Genomic DNA, 22,004 nt, shown 5'->3' with positions numbered 1-22,004 from the left:
TGCAGGATGAACAAGTAGGAAGCCTCAAGACTAAACATCTTAATAAACACAAACAAGTAATTTTATTAAAAAAAAATCAGTTTATTCCAATTGTACATTTTTTAAAACAACCACCAATGTGAGTAAATTGAAACACAGGCATATAGAACAGCAACACCATCATTAAATTTAACCAACAGCTATATGGCATGAGTAATAGTGTTAAAAAACAATCGATGTAAATGTCTATGCTTTATGATGTCACCAAGAAATGTGTTTTTTTTAGATGTTCAGCATATGACATTGAATGCAGCTTACAAGTTGTGCACTATCAACTATCATTACAAATATCACAATAATAAAAATGAATCCATCCCTGTGTTGCAGCCTATGAGCGTCTGTGACAGGATTCCAACACATGGTCATGGAAAAGCTGGTCATGGAGATTTAAAGACAAAAGGAAGAGGCATTAAAAAAGAAAGAAGAAATGCAGGCATGGGTGTTTGTTGAGGGGGGGGAAAGTCTTTAAGTAGAAGAGCCTCCCGTTTGCTGTTGGAATACATCAATTGTGTCCTCATCCTCCATTTCAAGCTGAAAGAAGAATTTGGAGTGTTTACAAGAAGAATGATAAAGTTTCAAAAGCAGTTGTAGAACAATGTTAGTTGAACTAATCTTCAACGAGCAGAGACCACTTCTCTCTAGCATACCTATCCAACTAAGGCCCCATTTACACGAGGACGCTTGCAGGTAAAAACGACCAACTATTTTATCGGAAGTGCCTTTCGTTTAGACCAGTGGTTTTCAAACTGTGGGGCGCGCCCCCCCTGGGGGGCGCCAGAGTTCTTCAGGGGGGGGCGCAACGTGAGAAAAAAATAAACCCGAAGAAAAACCTGAAAGTCGATGATTCAAATCATCAATCGTACTTCAACTGTAGAAGTAACCTAACTAAATCAATTTTCAACTGTTTATCTTCGTGCAAACCATTTAACAAATCTACACACTTATATCTTCAATAATATCTAAACAGAATTTCGATATCATTTAAAATTTCTTCAGAACCACCGTTTTAGTTTCATACCGCTTCGTTTTCAGCTGTTTTCATTGAAGACGTCTGCCCATTCTGATACACCTACTTCTAGACATCGTAACTCATTCATTTTCCAACCGTTTACCATCGTTCAAACCATTGAACAAATCTACACACTTGTATCTTCAATACTATCCAAACGGAATTTTGATAGCATTTATACTTTTTTCAGAATCACAGTTTTAGTTTCAAACCGGCATCGTTTTCAGTTGCTTATAATAATTTAGGTCACCATAGCAACGCCGGTAAACAAACCCCGCCGAATAGTCGAATCTCTGGACTGAAAAAGCAGATCTGATTAGACTCTGAAAATTCAGAGTCGGGGACCCTGAATGAATCTGTGTAAACTGGCAGTTTACACAAATTAAGATGTTCAAATGTATTAAAAAAAGGTTAAGATAAAACATGCTTAGATAAAGTTGTTAAATTGTGTTAAGAAATGTGTTTAAAAACGCACAAAGATGTTGTAATGTTTCAGAAATATGTTTAAAATGTTTAAAAAATATGATCAGAGATGTTTAAAATGTGTAAAATAATTAAGATAGCTTTCAAAACACAGGTCTTTAGAAAAAAAAAATGTGTGGGGGGGGGGGGGGGGGCTCAGCTGAATTTTTTTCTCTGAGGGGGGGCTCACTCTCTCACACTTTGAAAACCCCTGGTTTAGACGGTGACAGCGTTTTTGGGGCTTAAAACGCAAAAATCTGAAACCACCCTCCGGAGTGGAAAACTTGAATACGCTCCGCCGTAGCGTTTCCGTCTACACTGCCAAGATGCAAAACTCTGCTCAGATATGCTCACGTTGCGTACGCTTTTACGTCACATACAGCGCCAGTTCAGGGAAATAAACAAACATGTTGGATTATTTCCATGCGTCGGACCATCAAGCTGCTCTGGCAGCTCTAATAAACTTACGAAATGTATGTACAGATAGTATTACTGAACAGAGAAGGATCTGTAATTATGTTTTGGTTTTCGTGGCCCAGATAAGAGAAGGAGGAAGATTCTACGCATGCGCTCAGACATGGCGGTGTTGTGTGATAGTGCATCACAGCACCACCTAGCCACCTGACATGCATACCCAATCGAAATCCACACACTTTTGCGTCACCGTATACACGCAGATTTCCTCCCGAAAACGCTTGTCTAAACACTAGGGCTGTGTTCAAAAAAATCGATCCGCGATCCGATATCGATTCATGCTCAAAAAGCACGATATCGATCCAAAAATGTCTGGATCGATCTTTAATAAAAAATTTTTTTTTTTTTTTTTTAATAATTTTAAATTTCAAATAATACTTTGATTTTTGTCTAAAATAAATACTTGATTCTTGACTCTTCTCTCTCTGTGTCCCTCTTACACGTACACAGATAGAATCACAAACACATGGAGCTGTTTTGTCTATGGGACAGTATTTATTTGCATTATGTCTGTAAATAGATCGATATCGAATCGGATCGAATCGTGGATCGAATCGGATCGTGACCTTATGAATCGGATCGATCCAGGAAATTCGGATCGATTCCCAGCCCTACTAAACACGGAATAAAAAGTGAAGACGCGACGCCACTTTTACGTCTTCTGTTCAGACCGTCATCATGTACACCTAGCCTAAGACACACTTAACAGAAAAAACAATGGTGCCTTTGTGCTAGTATTTGGTTGTATATTTACATCTAAAAGCAGTATGAGGAGTAAAAAGTAGTGTATAGTATAATTTCATTCATGCCAGTAGTCCGTAGGGATGGGAATTGATAAGAATTTCACGATTCCGATTATCGATCCGATCCCTTATCGATTCTCTTATCGATTCTCATTGGGTGAGAAAATAAGTATAAATGTGTTTGTTTGTATTAAAACTCTTTAATATCTGATCAGAAGTGCTTCTAGTATTAGGAAATTGTACATTTTCAAATCAATTGGTCTAAAAACTTGTCCCCGGGTTTCTCCCGCGAAAGATTCGCCCTTATACGCGTCTCTACGTTCACTTTGTATGGGATCTTTTCGCCCCGTCGCGTTTGGTGTGAACGCACAATGCGATTCTTCCTCGGCGGCGACATGTTTGCTGCGTTCTGAACTCAAATCAAAGCAGCGTGTGTGACGTCGCGACGCATTTGCCGCGACCGGAACCGATAAGCGGAATCGTTAAGCAGGCTTGCTAATGATTCCAAGGAATCGGTAGAACCGGTTCTCGATTCCCATCCCTAGTAGTCCGTGCTACTCTTTACTACAATCAAAGGTGGCGCTCATAACACTTATTTTATATCTGCTACTTTATACCAGGGAACAGGACTAACTAGTGCAAATAATTCTGCTCCTCGTGCCCTGCTACATCGAAGTAACAGACCTATTGTGTCTTTGACTTTCGTTTGGCATTGTAAAAACGGAGTAGAAACCGGACAGAGAAATTAATGTACTTTCTATAAGTCTCCCTGGATGCCACTGAAGTGCTGTCTAAAGGTGCGGCCACACCAGACGCGTATCTCGCGTATTTTTTACGCGAGATACGCGTGTAAAATGTTGCCTGACCATTTTGTGTCAAAAATGGTCACATACGCGCAATACGCGCCATACGCGCCTACGTCACTCGCCTAGATGAGTCCATGTCCATGCAAGTGAACGGAGCGTTCCCTCTTCGTCATAACTATCAAACCAAACATCCTTCACATTCACCGAGCGAACATTACGAAAGTAAAATGCACATTTCTCGCTAAAAATGTTTCCATAAACGCATTTAATGGCGTAACTATGTTACTATTTCCACCCAGAATAAAGAAAGTTGTCGGCCGTGGCTGTGTGTGTCTGTGTGTGTGTCTTGCCCCAGGATGAGGCTCCCCACGGTTGGGTGTGTGTGTGTGTGTGTGTGTGTGTTGCCCCAGCATAAGCTGCGCTGGAGTCCGAGGTAGGAAACCCAAACGCCGCCGTGTTTGGGTGATAGAGTTTAGATCGGGTTAGATTAAATAATCTCGGATATAAATAACAATAATCGGGTTAAATAACTTCACATGGTGTGTCTGGTGTGTTTCCAGAATTCGTAGTGTTGATCAGCAGATATATAGTCCGCCAAGACGTTGAGGTTGCTTAGTAACCAGAGACTCTGTCCATGCAAGTGAACGGAGCGTTCCCTCTTCGTCATAACTATCAAACCAAACATCCTTCACATTCACCGAGCGAACATTATGAAAGTAAAATGCACATTTCTCGCTAGAAATGTTTCCATAAAAGCATTTAATGGCGTAACTATGTTACTATTTCCACACAGAATAAAGAAAGATGTTGGCCGTATGCTTCTGTCCAAGCTCACTACTCTCTGCCAGTGACGTCGGGTCAAGCTCAACGCTGATTGGGCAACGCGGCTAATCGTCATGCGTATCATGCGTATTGAGCGTAAAAAGTTCAATTTTTTGAACTCTTGAAATGTACGCGATATACGCGCATATAGCGCGTAAATATACACGCCACATACGCGCGTAAAATGTTGCTTATACGCGTGAAACGCGTAATACACGCGTAAACCAATGGTTCCCTATGGAAAAAAATGGCGATTTTATACGCGAAGTACGCGAGATACGCGTCTGGTGTGGCCGCACCTTAATGAGCTCAAGTTATCGAAATAAAGAAAACACATAAGACAAACTCGCCCGCTTGACTATTGGAATTTAGGAGGAATTTACTAAATTAAAGAGGAACCGAGCAAAGTACTTCTTCAGCATCTGGGCAAGCCTGCCCATTATAAAATAAACAGTACAAGATCACCAACCTAGCCAAACCACAACATTCATTACAAATTACAGGCCTGAAAAGAGTTCAGGCGTGGTGCCTGAATTCAGGCTTAAGCTCGGCCATGCATGTTGTCAAGAAAATTTTAAATAGGTGAGTGGTGCCTTTTAAAACGTCTAGTCAACACATCAACCTACCTGACCTTTTGATTGACATGTCTGCCACCAATTAGGCGTAGTCTATATAAGGAAGTCTTTTGCCTTTGTATGTTTGCACTGAGGATGGTCTGAATGGGACTGAATACGTCTTGCACGCACTTTGGGTAGCACTTTACACTTTTATGCAATAAAAACTTATTTTTGCATCGGCTACATGGTGTGCGAGTTCCGCTCCTTTTATGGTTGTCAAGAAAGGCAATTCTCTATGGAGTCCTCGAATGTAAACAGCCAATGACACTAACGGTTGCCCGCTTGCCCGGGGCAAGTAAAAAAAATGTTCGGGCAAGTCGAGAGATTTTTTCTGGTTGCCCGAACGGGCAAGTGGATTTTGTGTGGATGTTAATATAAAGGCTATTTATTCAAATATTTTTTGAAACTGCAGAACAACATTTTGTTCCGCAAAATCACATAAATCAGAAGTATTTGCAATTGATCAGCACGCTGTCTCCTCTTCTCTCGGAAAGCGAGTTAACAGACACGCAGCGCTTCAGTGCGAATATAGCCCCGCCGCGCCTTCTGTCACTCACTCGCAGTGCGGTCTCTGGCAGTGATTCGAAGGCGTTAGCTAACACAGCTCGCATCTCAAGTGCAGCGCCTCCGCGAACGGTTTAGGTAGAAGGAAAATGGAGTAGTGATGGAGGAGTGCAGTTTGGAAGTACTTTGGAGGCAAATTATCAAGAAAGTCATATCCAAGAACACGGTTTTGGGTTTCATAACTGTGCACATGCACAGCAATAGCAATCTTTTTCACGAAACTGGACCCTCACAAACTACTATATATTACATGAAAGCTGAGCCTCCACTTATTCCAACAGTCCAAACCATATCATTCTGTGACTAAAACTCGCAAATAACAACTAGAGAAGAAACGTCCCCTTTTCTTTTAACAACCAAAAATGTATTACCTTTGTGATTTTTGTCCACAAAGTTGATTCTGATCGAATAAAACCACCATAAACAGATTATCCAGTGTCTGGGCCAAATTTTGCAACTAAACATGGTGTTTTAAATCAATGAATAAGAGAAGGTTTCTTAGGAAATAGGTTAATTGCCTACAATCAGAAAACATTCTTCAGCGCAATCTAGTGGCCATATATTTATTTGCGAGTGTTTGGCTTGGTGCATTCGATTATATTTGCCCTGAACATTAAATAGAGGTGTCAAGTGTCAAAATTGTAAGATATTAGGGCCCGACCGATTCATCGGCCTGCCGATTTAATCGGCCGATTATAGCCTTTTTGAAAATAATCGGCATCGGCCAAAAAGACGCCGATTACAACCGATTATTATTATTTTTTTTTAAATGTTATTGCGCTTAGTATCCTGCAGATTGCGCTCCTACTCGCCTTGCTAACTAACAAATTTAGCTGGAGTAAAAAAGGAGGAGATTGAATTTTACCGTACAACATGAAAGCACGCTCGCTCAGGCAGCTGCGCGCTCACCTCACCAATGTACACAAGACGCGTTGTTTGAGCATGTTGTTCCTTTTTTTCCTTAAGTCCCAGGCCAGGTTAATTTGTTATACTGTAGACTCTAACGGTGAGACCATACTGCTCAGCACGCACGTGTTAGTCACTGCTCACGAGCGCAGCACATTGGGAGTTAGTTATTTATTTTACAATACTCATTTTTGACTGTAAATGTATTCTAAAACACTCAAAGGTGCTGCATTCAATTCACATATTCGTCAAAAGTGTTTAAAGTATATTTAAGGTATCAAAAACTATGTTTTATCCGCTTTTTTTTTTTTTTTTTTTTTTTTTTTTTAAATCGGCCGATTAAATCGTAATCGTAATTTTTCTCTGAAAATAATCGGCATCGGCACTCAAAAATCAATATCGGTCGGGCCCTATAAGATATCTACCTTTATTTTTGTTTCATAGTAAGACAGCGCTCCCAACTGATAACGACCAACTGATAATTATTTCAGGTGGAAATGTTATCTTCCACTTATACTGTGTTCCATGGCTTTATTCACATTAACCAAGTATTATCCCCATTGAATATTTCACTTGCACAACAATCTTTCTTTTGGCACAAAGATGACATTATCGCCCTTGCAGTTGTGGAGATATACTCTATTTACTTTGGGTATGTTCTTTCCTGAAAAAAAACATTTCCCGATATCGAAAATGGTATAGAATATCGATATTTTTCCAGGTATATTGACGAAGTTAGAAAATCCAGTATCGAGACTGACAACACTACTAGAAACGCGATTGTGATTATTCAGTTAGAGCTACAAGAAACTTGAAAGTTAAAAAAGACATATCTTTGCTACTACCTCTGACATTTAGTTATGTACATTTGCATCAAATCATGCAGGTCCACATATAACTTGGCGAGAGCTTTAATAGGTTGCAACGGTGGACTGAAATCAACTTCATGGCACGATGTGACCGCTCGATAAATAAATTAACGAAGAAAAGTTTGTTATTTTTTAAACACAACACGTGTGGAAGCTAACATTCAGCTTCAGTCTGAGCTAGGATGAGTTTTCTGAGCCCCACAAAACCAGGCCGGGTGCCTGGCAAAAAGAGGCCCGTTCACGATTCTGATTATAATTTGGGCAAGTGAACATCACATTCGGGCAAGTTGAACCTGACCTGTACTTGCCCGATGGGCAAGTGCTTTTGAAACCTTAGTGTCAACTAGGGCTGTCAAAATTGCTCAAAAATGACATTCGAATGTTCGTTTGGAAAAAAATCACGAATTCGAACTATTCGAATATCTGGTTGCCTATTTTACGCAGTTGCCGTCAATATGTCAATAATGCGACAAAACCATGGTTCAAATTAGTGGGATATATATATATCCTATATATAGGGCGGCGGCTTCCTGCTGGGCATTTCCTTACTTTAAAACGAGGGACATCGCGAACAGACGGAGGCTCATTCACAAAGCAGTTAGGCGCTTGTACCGCGGGAGTGTTTTTTCACATTCGAATATTATGAGGGACATCGCGAACAGACAGAGGCTCACTCACAAAGCAGATAGGCGCTTGTGTAACCGAGCGTTGGCACTTAGATATTTATATGACAAGAATGACACAAGCGTGGAAGGGAAAATAGTCTCGTTTACTTAGTACCTATCAGAAGTCACCCAGTCACAGCGTGAGAGCTGGAATACCTATATCCAAGTACGGAAACCCCGAGGGGATAAAATACATTCGCTCTTCACAATACTAGTCTGTTACACTTGTACCGCGGGAGTGTTTTTTCACATTCGAATATTATGAGGGACATCGCGAACAGACAGATTCGAATATTAATTTTCACGTTCGAATTCACGTTTTTGGATACATTTCGAACGAATATTCGAACTTCGAATATTCGTTGACAGCCCTAGTGTCAACCCCTGGTATTTGATAATTTCAGGCACAGATAGTTTCACTTCCTATCAGCCCCACCACACAGTACACATACCTGTGAAGGTGTATCTGTCTCATTAATGGGCTGGCCATCAAATCGAAACCGTATTTGTCGCAATGACAGCCCCTGTATGGAAAAGAGAAATGCTGCGAATCAATATATTGACAGAAGCAAACTCCATGCGAATGACTTAAATTCAAACTTAATGGCCAGGAGCATAAAGTAAAACTTTAAACCAATGTGTAATCAAGTTACAAAAGCTAAAATGTGCAAATGCAACCCAATGGTTAATTGAACGATTTAGGATATAAACAGATCTTTATACCTGACGTTCACAATAAGCCTTCATCAGTTTATTTAAAGGCGTGTGCCTTTTGATCTTGAACTGAACCACAGAGCCGTCCTGTCCAGCTACTTTCAGGTTGATGTGCTCATTGTTCTCGGTCTTCACTCCCTCCTGCAAGGAACACAACATAGGTTTAAGGTTAGGCATGCGTGTTCTTAATTGCGAACAGAAGAAAGTGGGTGGTCTAAAGAAAATTAGTAAGTGAAAATTCCAAGCAGGACAAAGAATGAAGAAAGTGCATAACTGCGACCGAATAGATCAAATCTCAGCAAAAACACTAAATGGACCTTACAGTGAATGCAATGATCGCTCTCCAGACTGAGAGGATGGCAGCACACTGCCGGCCTTGTACTATTAGCCAGGTAGCATACGCTATAGCTTTCTAGCATTAGCCATGGCCTGGTATCATTCATTAGCCATTTCCTAATGCAGATTCATTCATTTTGACTGCGACTATAAGTGCCAACTGATACAATGAAACAGGCTGAACAAATTACCGCTGAATCAAGGGAGCTGAACTTCAGAAAAGTACCGTAGGAACTTAACCAGCACGCTGATCGGATAGTAGCAGCAATAGCTTAGCATGCTCACCCCTTCGGCAAACCCGCTTGCTAGTTAGCAACAGCTAGATCTGGCCACCAATGTTTGGCGATTTCCCAAAACCAAATTTTTGAAATTGAATCCATTGTCTTAAAACACCAATAAGCATACACACTCGATGCAATTCTTTAGGTCACCCAATCGAAAGCATTAACAATACTCAAAGGAAACTCTCCTCACCTTGGGCTTCTCGTCTGCCATGGTTGCTGTTGTGTTTGCGAGTGACCTGATGCGGCTGCGCTGTGGTGATGAGCGCCACTTTGCTTTCGGTGCAAGACTTGTACTGAAAGCATTTAATTGCGCCGACCTGCCCGACTGAGCTTTTCACAACACCGATAAACCAATGTTTACATTGATGATAAAACTCTGTTATATACGTACCAATTATAAAACATATTCAGACAAATAATTGTACAACCAATTTCCATGCATTTTTATTTCTAAAATATGTACATCACATATTCAATTGAGAAGTAGGCCTATGGAAATAAATAAAATAACTTAAATATTGCAATAACTTACCAACGCATGAAAGAAAAACACGAATGTCAGTGTTATCTTTAATTTTCAATTTACCAGGTCTGAAAGGAGAGCCACAACATGAAGAATTAACCCAGGTTATGACATGAGACCAAGGCCTATTCGCACAAAAAAGGACCTCTCCGACCGACAGATCAAACCTTTATATTAGAGAGGGTATAATATTGAATGAGGGCCATTTAGGATGACTTTATACAAATGATTTAGTTCTAGTTTAGGTCTGGCCAACCAGCCCTTTGCTGAACAAAAAATGAAGTCAGGTAAATCAGGTTGATTTGTATAATATCAAATAGTACTCATTGACCAGTTTGTTTACATTGAGCACCACCAGATCTGCCATGAGCATAATATTAAAAGCAACACAAGCATTTAGGTAAGAATTGAGCAAACAATACAATCAATAAAGAAAATAAAATACATTTCACAATCCTCACACAAAACAAATAAATACTGGGTCTTCAGCTTCTCAACTCGCTAAATACATTTGTGCCATCATTGTTTAAAGGACAAAAGTCTCTAACAATCGGAGTCATACGGTAACAAGGTAAAAATTAATTCAAGCACAAGTTTATTAATGGGTGATAGTCCTCACTCCAAAACGATCAACATCCAGCCATCCTATCCCTACCATCCAACATTGCACGTCATGAGTCATATCAAAGTCCTGCTTCCCACTGCAGAAATCCAGGTTCCCCCGAAAGTCTAGTACTGGAATTAAGAATTGTACTGTTTCGGACCTACATTTTTTAACGTTCATCTGAGTATGGTCAGTAAAAAATTACTTTGTATGCTTGAATCACAGTTTTTTTAAGTGACTTCTGATGTCAAAACAGTCAGTAGCAGAAACAAATTCAGTTTTCACATGTCATGCCTTTTCCCATACTTATGACAATTTCTTCTCCTACCAATTGGTTAAAAGAACCAAGATGCGCAAGATAGACCAAATGTTGGTCACAAAAAAGGGTATAAATGACCTGCAGTATGAATGATTGATGTCCTTTGAATGCAAGCCAAGTGAAAAATACAGTATACCTAATGGTAATGTAGCACGTTAAACTAAAGCCCGGCATGAATTTTTTTTCTGTGTGAAACCATCCATTTCCCAAAGTGGATCTTAACCACTGTAACTACTGCACTGGCACTGTGGTGACATCTGAATCAAGTCCACAGTAAGGACATAAAGCAGGTCCAAAACACTGCAATGATCTGCTTGAATGACCCTCCCAGAGGTGGAGGTGGACACTACCATGAGCCTATAAAGGTCTTGAACTTCAAAGCTTTGATTATAGTTCTGCTTTGCTCGGGTTTCAAGAATGTTACGGTTAATGCAGCCCTTCCAACACAGAGCCGGGCTATAGAGCACCCCACTTCTCGGCAGGGGGGAACTGCTCCACTTCTCCAATCTCCGAGCACGGCTGTTCCCCCAGCGTGAACGCCAACTTGTATCTCATCCGCACCTTCTCCTGCAAAAACAGAACCAAAAAGATGTGCACTATTGAGCATTCATTAACAAAAATGGGTGCTGTAGGTAGGATTTACAGTAAGTATTATCATTTAGAGGTGATTTAAAATAAATCAGGGGCCTTTCAGGACATCTATTCCCTGCCTGGTTCAGGGAATCCCAGGTGTGTGAATGCAACACTTCTCAATGGCGGGGGGACAAGGTGAAGGAGGGAAACGAGTAGTAGGGGCGTTTTCTGTTATCTATCGTCAAATTTTTGAAACTAGGCTTCTGCTTTCTCTTTTCATCTCACGAAACTTACCTACAGCGTATTTAACTAAAGCCCCTTGAAGTTGGATAGTGTGTAGCGAGAATACGCTTAGCCTTGGTCATACAAAACAAATCTATCAATTGTTTATACATATACTATGACGAAAACCATTCGGGTAGAAGCTTATTCATGGGTGAAGCGATTGATGAAAGACTCCAGCACCTTGAGTGGATTGGCCAGCAAGATGACTTGGGTGATAGCAGCAGGGGGTAGAATGGGGTTGAATGCCGCCAGCTCTGTCCCGGATGGAGGCTGGAGTCTCAACCTCATAGACTAGAGAGGAGCAAACAAATCAAGGGACTGCTCACAGTACCAGCCACGTATTTGTCTATGTCTATTATTTGACCAATAATGAAATGTGGATGTGCACATCCTGTGTTGTACCTTTGGGACTGCAGCCTGCAGAACGATGTGGCTGACGGGCAGCGGGGCAGTGTTGAGCATGGAGGCCACCATAACCAGTACATCTGGTCTGTCTGGTGGGCAGTCGGAGGCAAAGTGGAGCAGAACTCGGATGCCGTATTTGTCATAAGCAGTTACCGGGCACACTTTGCCTGAAGGCAGAAATAACCAAAATCAAAGTCAGGCAAAGGACAAAATCCATTCTATTTAAATATTTGATTAAGTTTATAAGTTGATTCAAATACATTTATAAATGTATAAAAGCTCCTTCATAGTGCTTAGTGTTGTTGATATTCAATTGTAGTTGATGTACCAAAACCCAGAAATGGCTTCCCTCGTTCTCAACAAAACGTTGATTGAAGAAGAGAATGGTTCCACACAATGGTTGGAGAATGGTTACACCTCTTATCATTGAACAGAAACCCAAGACGTGACTCACTTGGTTTGATTGCCTCCAGAGAGACCTTGACACTGGACAGGGAGATCTCCTGGCCCTTCCCTGGACTGGGTTGACTCGGGGTGAGGACCGGCGACAGTGAGCGCAACAGCGGGCTGTCGTCTGCCTGACTCTTAGCGGGGGGGAGAACCAGAGGTCCTGCTGGCATCCCTCCCAGGAGATGGGGCATGGGGGAGGAGGACGTGGAAGCTGCTCCTAGGAACCCCGCGACATCCAGCATGCCAGTTGTACTGAGATCAGTGGAAGACAAGAAGAAAAATAATGAAATAATTAAAAAGCTTCAGGCTGGAACTCCTGCCCTAATGGCAAGGCAGCATTGGTGATTAACAGCCTAGCACTTTTGTACATAACATCCACCTCTTAATGACAGCAACGGTTTATAAACGTTGCCATGATTTTTTTTTAAATACGTTTTATTTGGCTCACGTTTTGTGACTGCTGAGGTCGAGCAAGTCCAAATCCTGCAGAATGCCGTTACTTGAGCCTGGGGGAGACAGGGAAGTGCTTGCTGCATGAGGCGAAGGCACACTGGTGACCTGCGTTTGGAATGAAGTCGCTGAAGCATAGCTTGGGAGAGACGAGGTGCTGCTGTATGACTGGCGGCCAGCAGGGGAAAGGGTGGCGGCTGAGGAGGACTGCAGGCTGGGGACGGTGGTGGCTGACTGGTTGGTATAGGGGGACCCATAGAAGACAGCAGAGTGGTGTAAGGTGGAGGAGGGGCGGGAACACTGGGCCGGGGGAGGCCCTGGGGAGAGGTTGGTAGAAAACACTGGGAACGTGGAGAAGGAGGGCGGGGCGGGAAGTGAGACCGAGCCGAAAATATCAAAGTCCTGACTGGAGTCCTGGGAGAGAAACAAATGTAAATAAATGAATGCAACAACAGATAAGCAAAGAAAGGTAAGAACTTTTTTATTCCCCCGGAGGAGAAATTCCTTAAAAGAGAATATGGGCATTGAAAATAAACCTATACAAACCTGTAAGGATGTCAGCTGATGATCCAGGGGTTCAGGTCTAGTCACGATGGATTGACTTACAACAGGGGCAGGGTCACCGATACCTGCCAACAAAAACACACGCACCCATCCCATGATGCCAACGTAGAAAGCACCACAGTCCTTTTCGTGATGCCCAGTCTCTCTCGATGTGGTCAGCCAGTTGGGGTTCGGAGGTCCTCACCTAAGAACAACAGCTCCTCGTCGAGCAGCGTCAGCGAGGTTGCCGTGAAGGAGCCCTGAGGCCCAGGGGCGACGGCGGCGCCGCACAGCAGGTCTGCAGGGACGGACAGGGAGGAGGGCGGGGCCTGGAAATGGCTGGAGGTGGCCGCCGCCGGGCCCTGGGGTTCCAGGCCTGCCAGATCGATTAGGACCTCTGACTGCTTTGCCTTGTGGCCTGGAACAGAGGACACAAGACTCAACATCAGGTTGTTTTTACGCACGCACGCAAGCACACATACAAACATGCGCGCACGTACGCACACGCACACACACACGCATATCTGCCATAGATTCATGTACGTAAAATAATGTAGGTTGACAACAGCAATTTGTGCCATTCAATGGACCATCTTTCAGGTCATGTCAATTAGGACAGAAAATGGGCATACGAGTCAAATGTTCTTCTTTCGCTCCGTTGATGATCTGTCCTTCTACAATCCTCTTATAGGAGTTAATGACACGGGAGAGGTCATCGCTGGCCTGCAGGATGTTCCCTGATGGTGAAGGCAACAAGGTTAAGACAGGCGTGGGAGCCACCAAACACTCAGAGAAAACATTGTCACACACGTGCTGGATGTAATGACAATAGCCTCGTCCGATGGTATGTTCTTATTGTTGCTTTGGTTGATTGTATAAATGAGTAAATCCAACATGTCATGGCCAAAAATAAGTGTGAGGGCCTTGCACATTTATCGAGCTAACTGTAGTACTTTTAAATCTTGTGTTTTGCATTTGGGACAATTTACACTTCTTATTCTAGTGATTAAAAGGGGGCGGATTTCCCCCATTCCTTACCCAAGTTATTGTCATTGTCCTCCGTTTCTGTGGCAAGCTTGAAAACTGTCTGCCTTAGCTTATCACAATCTCCATACAACTCCTGTTCAGAAGAAAGACCCCAAATCAGACATGGATCAAAACTGGACAGAAATGCTAATTTGAATATCTTACTACTATAATAGCAGGCCTGTCTCACCAGTTACGCAAGTTAGTCATGTGCGCATGTGCGCATGTGCGCATGTGCGCATGTGCGCATGTGCCAAGCAGCCTGCAGCACACACACACACACACACACACACACACACACACACACACACACACACACACACACACACACACACACACACACACACACACACACACACACACACACACACACACACACACACACACACACACAGGTAAGAAGTTTTTAAACTTAATGGCTCCGCCATCGACAAACTCGCAGATAAGAACACACATGAAAGCACACACACCGCAGAGACACTCGCCCAGGTAAGACGTTATGTTTTTAAACATAACGTCTCCGTCATCGACACACGCGCAGGTAAGAACACACATGCACAAGCACGCGCACACACTGCAGCTACACTAGCCCTTAAACATAACGGCTCAGCCATCAACACACACGCTGGTTAGAACACACACGCATGCACACAAACCGCAGCTACACTGGCCCAGGGTAAGCGTTATGTTGTTAAAAATAACGCCTCCGCCATCGACACACGTGCAGGTAAGAACACACATGCACGTACACACAGAGCAGCGACACTTGCCAAGGTAAGACGTAATGTTTTCAAACATAACGGTTCTGCCATCGACGCACGCGCAGGTAAGCACACACACGCACACACCGCAACAACACTAGCCCAGTTAAGACGTTATGTTTTTAAACATAACGCCTCCGCCGTCGACAAACTCTCCCAGGTAAGACGTTCTGTTTATAGACTGTAGAAATTGCGATAAAAGAAGGGAAGAGACAATTTCTCACCTCGACAAGCAACGGCAGGTCGTTCATTTCGTCATATTAAAACCGTTAAATTCAAACAACGCGCCGACCGGCATATCAACACACAAGTCACGTGATTTTAAAGAGAAAGTGCCCATATACGAACGTCTGCTTTGCACAACGAAAACATGTCAATAAACTCAGTAGGGTGAATTATGTCTATAGAGTCCACCAAAAGACTACACTTTGTTGCTCAAATGCAATATTACTCTCCTTCTTGAGCCTCCCCAAATGTCTTGCGATATTGATTCCCCCCTGCAGACTGTTATAATTGTTTTATTTTTCTTATGTTTTGTGTGCATGCTATTTGTGACTGTAGGCTACTGCTGCCTGTCTTGGCCAGACACTGGAAGAGATGTTTAATCTCAATGATGTTTATTATTTTCAACAAACCAATAGTAGTTATCTTGCATTTTTAAATGTCAATGCACTCTTCAGCTCTGAATAACAGTAAAAGCTATCTAATAATTGATTTGCATGCATAGTATACTACACTTTCCATGAAACAATTACCCCGGTCACCATAATGGACTCATTTTATAATAATAATACATTTCATTTAGAGGCGCCTTTCAAGACACCCAAGGTCACCAAAAAGTTTCATTTTATAATGTAATTAAATGCTCACACACTAGCTGCTTTCAGACACACGTGCAAGTCCTGAGATTCACCTGATGGGCCGTATGTGTGAACAACATATCCTGACATTTGTTGAGTAGAAAGTCGGTATTACTCACACCACTTCAGTGAGCGTGTTGATGACGCTTCTGCATGTCATTGAGTGGCCCCCTAAATGATAATCAGCCTTTTGTTCGCTGAATGGTTAAAAAATATTTAAATGTTGGCACTGCTTTTAAGTCATTGGTGGTGAACGAATTGTATACGTTGTAACATTATATGCACAATTTTATTATATACTGCGCTCAGAAATTTGTTGATTATCGACTGGGGTTTCCACGTTATTGCTATGGGTTTAATTACAACTAGAGGTTGAGCGTGCGCAACGTGCGTGCGGAAACTCTAGTTCCTTTAAAATAATGACTTCAAAGATCGTATCTGCCTGTGAAATGTGATGTGTATAAATTAGTTCATATGGGGTTTATATTTCACTACTATAGCTGTCTGTGAGCCTCCTCATTTTCAAACAATTTAAGCATTTTCGCTTTGTCAACAAATAATAATAAATACAGATGAAGAGAAAATGAATCTATTTGAAGTCCAACCCTGATGATCTCCTTGTCCCCATCCGTGGAGACGTCTTCACTGAAGTGATTCAACATCTCATTGAGTAGTTTAACCCTGTGGTCCACCTCATCCAGGGTTCTGTTCGTCTTTGTAACTTTCTGGGCCCGTACATCGTCCTGTAACCAGAACCCACAGCAGACATGATTTAGTACTTCAACTTAGAGATACCCTTCATTCATCCATTCATTAATCTGCCTGTTTTTCTCATCTAAAAGGCAGTTAACTACTGCCAGACAGACACTCTATAGTAACATACAGCGTTTTCAATCACCTCATCTGGCATTTGTTTTGAGTTTGAAAATACACAGCAAAATCTTAAAGGTCCCATGGCATGACAATTTCACTTTGAGGTTTTCTAAAGTTAATATGAGTTCCCCTAGGCCGCCAATGGTCCCACAGTAGCTAGAAATGGCGTTAGGTGTAAAACGAGCACTAGCTATCCTGCTCTGCCTTTGAACAAACAAAGCTCAGACGCGCCGATTTGGAATTTTCCCTGTATGTCGTCATACAGGGACATGTCACCTCCCCTTCTCTGCTTTGCCCAATGACCGTGCGAGCACCACATGTGTGTGTATGTGTGAATACACACACTGTAATGCAAGTGTTTTCTTTGTTATTTGGATTACCGTTCTGCTGTTGGTGTTATGACGCATAACATGTCGGGTTCTCTGACGTTTCTGATATTTCAACAACGAGACTCGTAGTGGGGATTATCTCAGCCATGGTTGAGAAGGAATTGGGGGGAACGGAAATTTGCCTTAGACTCCCTGAAGTACATGAACCGTGGAGGAGAAAGGGATTGTTGCCTGTGATTGTTTCTTGCAATTGTTATGTGGAGGTCATCTTCCAAATCAATCTGTTGTGGAAGAACCAGAGACGTCTCTGGAAGAACCAGAGACGTCGGAGAACCCGAGGCAGTCGTTTGAGATTCATAATATCGTCTGGAGGCGCACAAAGCTCTTGGCAATGATAATATATAGTATATGATATAGATATCTATGCATAATATGATATTATTTAGATATAGAGCCCCAGGACTCCCGCCGGGCTGTTCTAGAATATTTACAGAACACGGCCAAAGGCTGTGTGCGCCTCGCCATTGCGATACATGCACTGTAAACAGAGCGCATGGTACCGTGGCCGCAAGCTGCTCAGGGCCACACCCCCACCCACCTCTTTGACCCGCCTCTCTCCTCCTCATCTGAACTAAAGCTAGACACCTAAACGGCGCTTTTGGGGAAAGCTCAATGTGTGACTGGCTCGTAGTGGCTGTAATTCTGCACCACGGCTGAATTTCATGAACGTCTTCAAATACTGTGTTAGGGGCCAACTAATATCTATATAAAAGCATCCATAAAGTAGCATGCCATGGGACCTATAAGCAATCATGAGAAGTATACCAGCTAGATGCCAGTGCTGACCTCTTTCACCATGTTTTTGATGATCCGGTTGGCCTCTTGCAGGTCCTCAGGCTTTTTGCTCTTGAGAAGTTCTGCTAATCTCTATAGAAAACAGAGAAATCAATCAAGCCACACCAAGTCGAGTTATCAAAGGTCAGGTCAGTCTTATGGCCCGTTTCTCACAGAAACTACACCGAGCGAAATTCTGTCTCAAACGCCTTGAGAGAAAACAACCGATGAGCTATTCATCAACTTGATCCAACACTAACCCACCAACGGTCTGCCCTCTTTAGGTCAGGACATGCCAGTAACCGTAGCACAAATGATAACACGAGAGACTTTTCATCTACATAAATCTAAAACTACTCATTACTGCAGAGGGAAACGCATGTAAATGTTTAAATATACAACTGGATCCATGTGTAATATGCACATGCATTTTAAATAATACCTACCCTGCTCTTCTCTTCGTTTTCAAAAACAGGATTCTTGGGCCGCAGGGAAGGTGAAGGTATTAGTGTGTTGTCGTGAGGGAGTTCTGGGTTAACTGACACAATCCCTGAAATCAAAACACATCCTCATTCAGTTGAAGATTGAAAACAACAGGTCCATTTCCTCACACAATTTAAATATAATCAAAACACTCAAAACACAAGTTAATAATAATAATGATTAGTTAAAGCGGTTTTATGCTTACCTTGCTTCTTTAGCATTTGATACGCTTCTGAGATCTTTGCTTCATCAGGTAGAGAGACAGTCCAACTGTATAAAATCTCAATGACCTTATTCTTCACTTTCTCCGATATTCTGTCACCAAAGTACTGAAAAAAACATAACAATTTGAAGGGTTAGAAATAGAACTATCAAAGGATGAGAAAGTGTCGCCAGCATTGTGCTTTGGACATCTATGAGTGCTTAACATGGAAATAAATAAAACTGTTATAAATAGCCTCAGGCAATTATTCCAGTGGCGTTGAAAACCTACTTTTAGTTATTTCTGTATGACTGAATCACTTAAGAAACTGTAACAAAAGTTTGTTTTGCCTTGTTTTTCAATTGATCAAGCACATGCATAACACATAGTCCGTTTTTCCACAGATATTTTTAAATCTTTGCATGATTAAGCAAACATGCCGGAGCTGATGTTGAGTCAAATAGCTATGGTCTTGCACATTGAAATCATGTCATTACCTCCTGCTTTTAGAGAAGTTGAGATAAGTTGTCTGCTCTGCTAACATGATAAAAAACAATAAGCAATAACCATAGAAACCTGAATGAGTATTTTTCCCCTTTAATTATAAACTGCTTTATAAAATGTTGTTTGCCAAGATTGAGCATGTCCAAGGAAAATGTCTTGCACAATTACAAATGAAAAATTGTCAACTTTAATTTCATTTCCTTTTCTGAAAGGAGACAAACCCTTTTCATACAAAATGCTCTAGGCTTCGTTTTCTTTGTTTTCTCATATTTAAAGAAAACTGAACAATGGGACTCACCTTGGGTGAAACTACCTTTATCAGTTCATTTAGAAAGCGGAATTTTCCAACTTCGTTATGAAATCTTCCACCACAGTTCTTCATGCAAGCCTCTAGAACCTGCAGAATACCAGATGGTCAAAAGTATGAATTCATCAAATAACAACAACGTTGCATTAGACATCACACAAAAACAACATTTAATCATCAAATGTTGTTTTTAGCCTATCTTGGTATTTTGACCGTTAGGCCAAAGGTCAAATTACCAAGATATTTGACCTACGTGGTCATAATGACTCAATGATGATCTATTATCCTAAAAGCCACATTAGGGAATTGTCTAGAACAACTGTGTCCTTATTCCTGTCCCCATGCTAGCGCACCACTATAACATGACTGAGTGGCAGTGACCCAGAGAAGACCATGTGAGCGCAGTCAGGCTATATACCGTCAAGGTCTGCATGGCTTCCCATTCCTGTGGAGACTGGATCTTGTAAGCCAACAGCCTTGTAGCTATCTGTGGACTGAAAAAATGACATACAAGGAGAGCATATGTTGTTTTATAATGAGCCCATTACATTTTAGATCAGCTTCCAGCATAGCTACTGTAAAAAAAAATAGCATCTTCAACAACTTGTTACCTCGGGTAACATACACACAATTAATGGGAAATGTATAATAGAGTTTATTGAAATTCAAGTTTATTTCTCAAATGATTTCTCTTCTGGAACAGGAAGTATCTGCCACATTATTTATGAATAAAGTAAAAGATGCCCATACCCCTCAAGCTCTTTATTGATTTGGTCACAGAATCCCATAATATACTCCCAGTCTTCCTGTCGGTTAGCTGAGCTGGTGGCTTTGTCTGGAAATAATCAAACAGGGTTATTCATCATGTAGCTTTCATTTGACTTCGCCTTTCTTAATAAAAAGGAAAAACAATGGGCAAACAGTCAGACAGGAAACATATTGACTAAGAAAAGGTAATGCTCTAAAAATCACCCCTCATTCCTTGTCTCTCCCGCATGTACACTTACAGACACAGACTGTAATAGTTAAGATAAGTCATTAATAAAAGGCTCATACGCTGTCATTCCCTTTAGATGGCCCTATAGCTCTTCAGCTTCACAGCGGTTGTTCTTTGTTCAGTGAAGGCCTGCTAGGCACCTCGTCTATGTCCATCAAGTCAACCCCGTTTCTGGTTCCTCCACATTTTATCCTAAACAAACGTCGGCTGATGCTCTTACTGTGAGCGTAAAACGGATTGCTTTGGTAGGATCACACTCCCATGTCAGCTAGATTAGCCCCACTTGCTTTCGCTAGCTGACATTTGCGAGCTGTAATGTCATATCTAGAATGGCAATAGGACCGGCAACGTGGACAATTACTTCGCATCGCCGGTTTCTGTTTTCGCAGAGGAGCTAGGACCACAGGTCCTAGCCCGCGTCTGACCCATTCTGACAAGTGATGGTAAACACTTGATCTGACCGTGACAGTCTTGAAGAGCCAGTAGAAGCGCTTTAAGATACTGTTATAAGCCAGGCAAATGAACACATTACTTTAAGTGTTCATGCAATAGGACACAGATATCATTATAGAGATATACTTACTGAGCCAAGACTCCAGCGACTCCCCGTCGCCCGCCATATTTGCACCCTTCTTCTGTTGTGGAGGCAAACACCGCGTGACCTGTGACGACACATCCCCACGCCCTCCTCGTGCGATTTATTATGGAAAGTGATGGGATGAAGGAAGGAACATTCATGGTTCAGACGCATATACCGTATTTTATACAGTGTGTGTGTGTGTGTGTGTGTGTGTGTGTGTGTGTGTGTGTGTGTTGTGTGTGTGTGTGTGTGTGTGTGTGTGTGTGTGTGTGTGTGTGTGTGTGTGTTTGTGTGTGCGCGCGCGCGCGTGTGTTAGGTCTGATGCTACTTAAATACGTTCCAAATATTATCCATTGCGATGTAAGTTAACGTCGTATTATAATGCGCAAGCCCTAAATAGAAAATGAACCGCTCTTTATAGGTAATTGGATCTAGTTTCCACCACTGCACGATAAAAAATATGACACTTTAATTAAACTTAGAATTCCGAAAAATATTAGGGTTACTCAATGTTCACGTTGACCTGATCTACTTGTAACTCCTTCTGTAATATTATATTCAGTCAGCAGAACACCACTGAGCAGAATAACTGGCTGAGCATTGACTAAACTAACTAAAAACAGAAGGCCAATCATCAGGTTAAAGGTTGGGCATGGAATTCTCTTTTTTGGCCATTTTTGCAAAATTACTTGAAATCCTTATCATAACCCACTTACAGCCACTGAGTTAGAAGTACTGACATGAAAATTAAACAAGTCAATCATCTGTTGAACGGAAAAGTTGAAA

At 41.8% G+C, this 22,004-nt stretch overlaps 2 protein-coding genes across 2 annotated transcripts; both read right to left on the bottom strand.

Annotated features, from left to right (window-relative positions):
* Window positions 1-47: 47 nt before the first annotated feature.
* On the bottom strand, window positions 48-9,609 carry sumo2a (small ubiquitin like modifier 2a). Its single transcript, XM_056585700.1, has 4 exons — window positions 9,501-9,609; window positions 8,700-8,831; window positions 8,429-8,500; window positions 48-570 (listed from the first exon to the last, which is right to left on the bottom strand). Exons 1-4 carry the CDS (start codon window positions 9,519-9,521, stop codon window positions 505-507), a joined length of 291 nt encoding a protein of 96 aa, XP_056441675.1. The 5' UTR covers window positions 9,522-9,609; the 3' UTR covers window positions 48-504.
* A 50-nt stretch (window positions 9,610-9,659) lies between these two features.
* On the bottom strand, window positions 9,660-21,297 carry gga3a (golgi associated, gamma adaptin ear containing, ARF binding protein 3a). The gene is made up of 17 exons (XM_056585695.1): window positions 21,222-21,297; window positions 20,392-20,476; window positions 20,060-20,135; window positions 19,633-19,731; window positions 18,834-18,957; window positions 18,592-18,695; window positions 18,158-18,238; window positions 16,715-16,852; window positions 14,501-14,582; window positions 14,095-14,199; window positions 13,668-13,880; window positions 13,466-13,548; window positions 12,918-13,333; window positions 12,474-12,721; window positions 12,017-12,186; window positions 11,795-11,905; window positions 9,660-11,323 (listed from the first exon to the last, which is right to left on the bottom strand). The coding sequence occupies exons 1-17, from the start codon at window positions 21,256-21,258 to the stop codon at window positions 11,213-11,215; spliced, it is 2,283 nt and encodes a 760-aa protein (XP_056441670.1). The 5' UTR covers window positions 21,259-21,297; the 3' UTR covers window positions 9,660-11,212.
* Window positions 21,298-22,004: the final 707 nt, after the last annotated feature.

This window comes from Gadus chalcogrammus, chromosome 3 (assembly GCF_026213295.1).
Source record: "Gadus chalcogrammus isolate NIFS_2021 chromosome 3, NIFS_Gcha_1.0, whole genome shotgun sequence".
Classification (NCBI taxonomy): domain Eukaryota; kingdom Metazoa; phylum Chordata; class Actinopteri; order Gadiformes; family Gadidae; genus Gadus; species Gadus chalcogrammus.
Note: the sequence above shows the minus strand (reverse complement) of the source record. Positions and strands in the feature narration are given on the sequence as shown.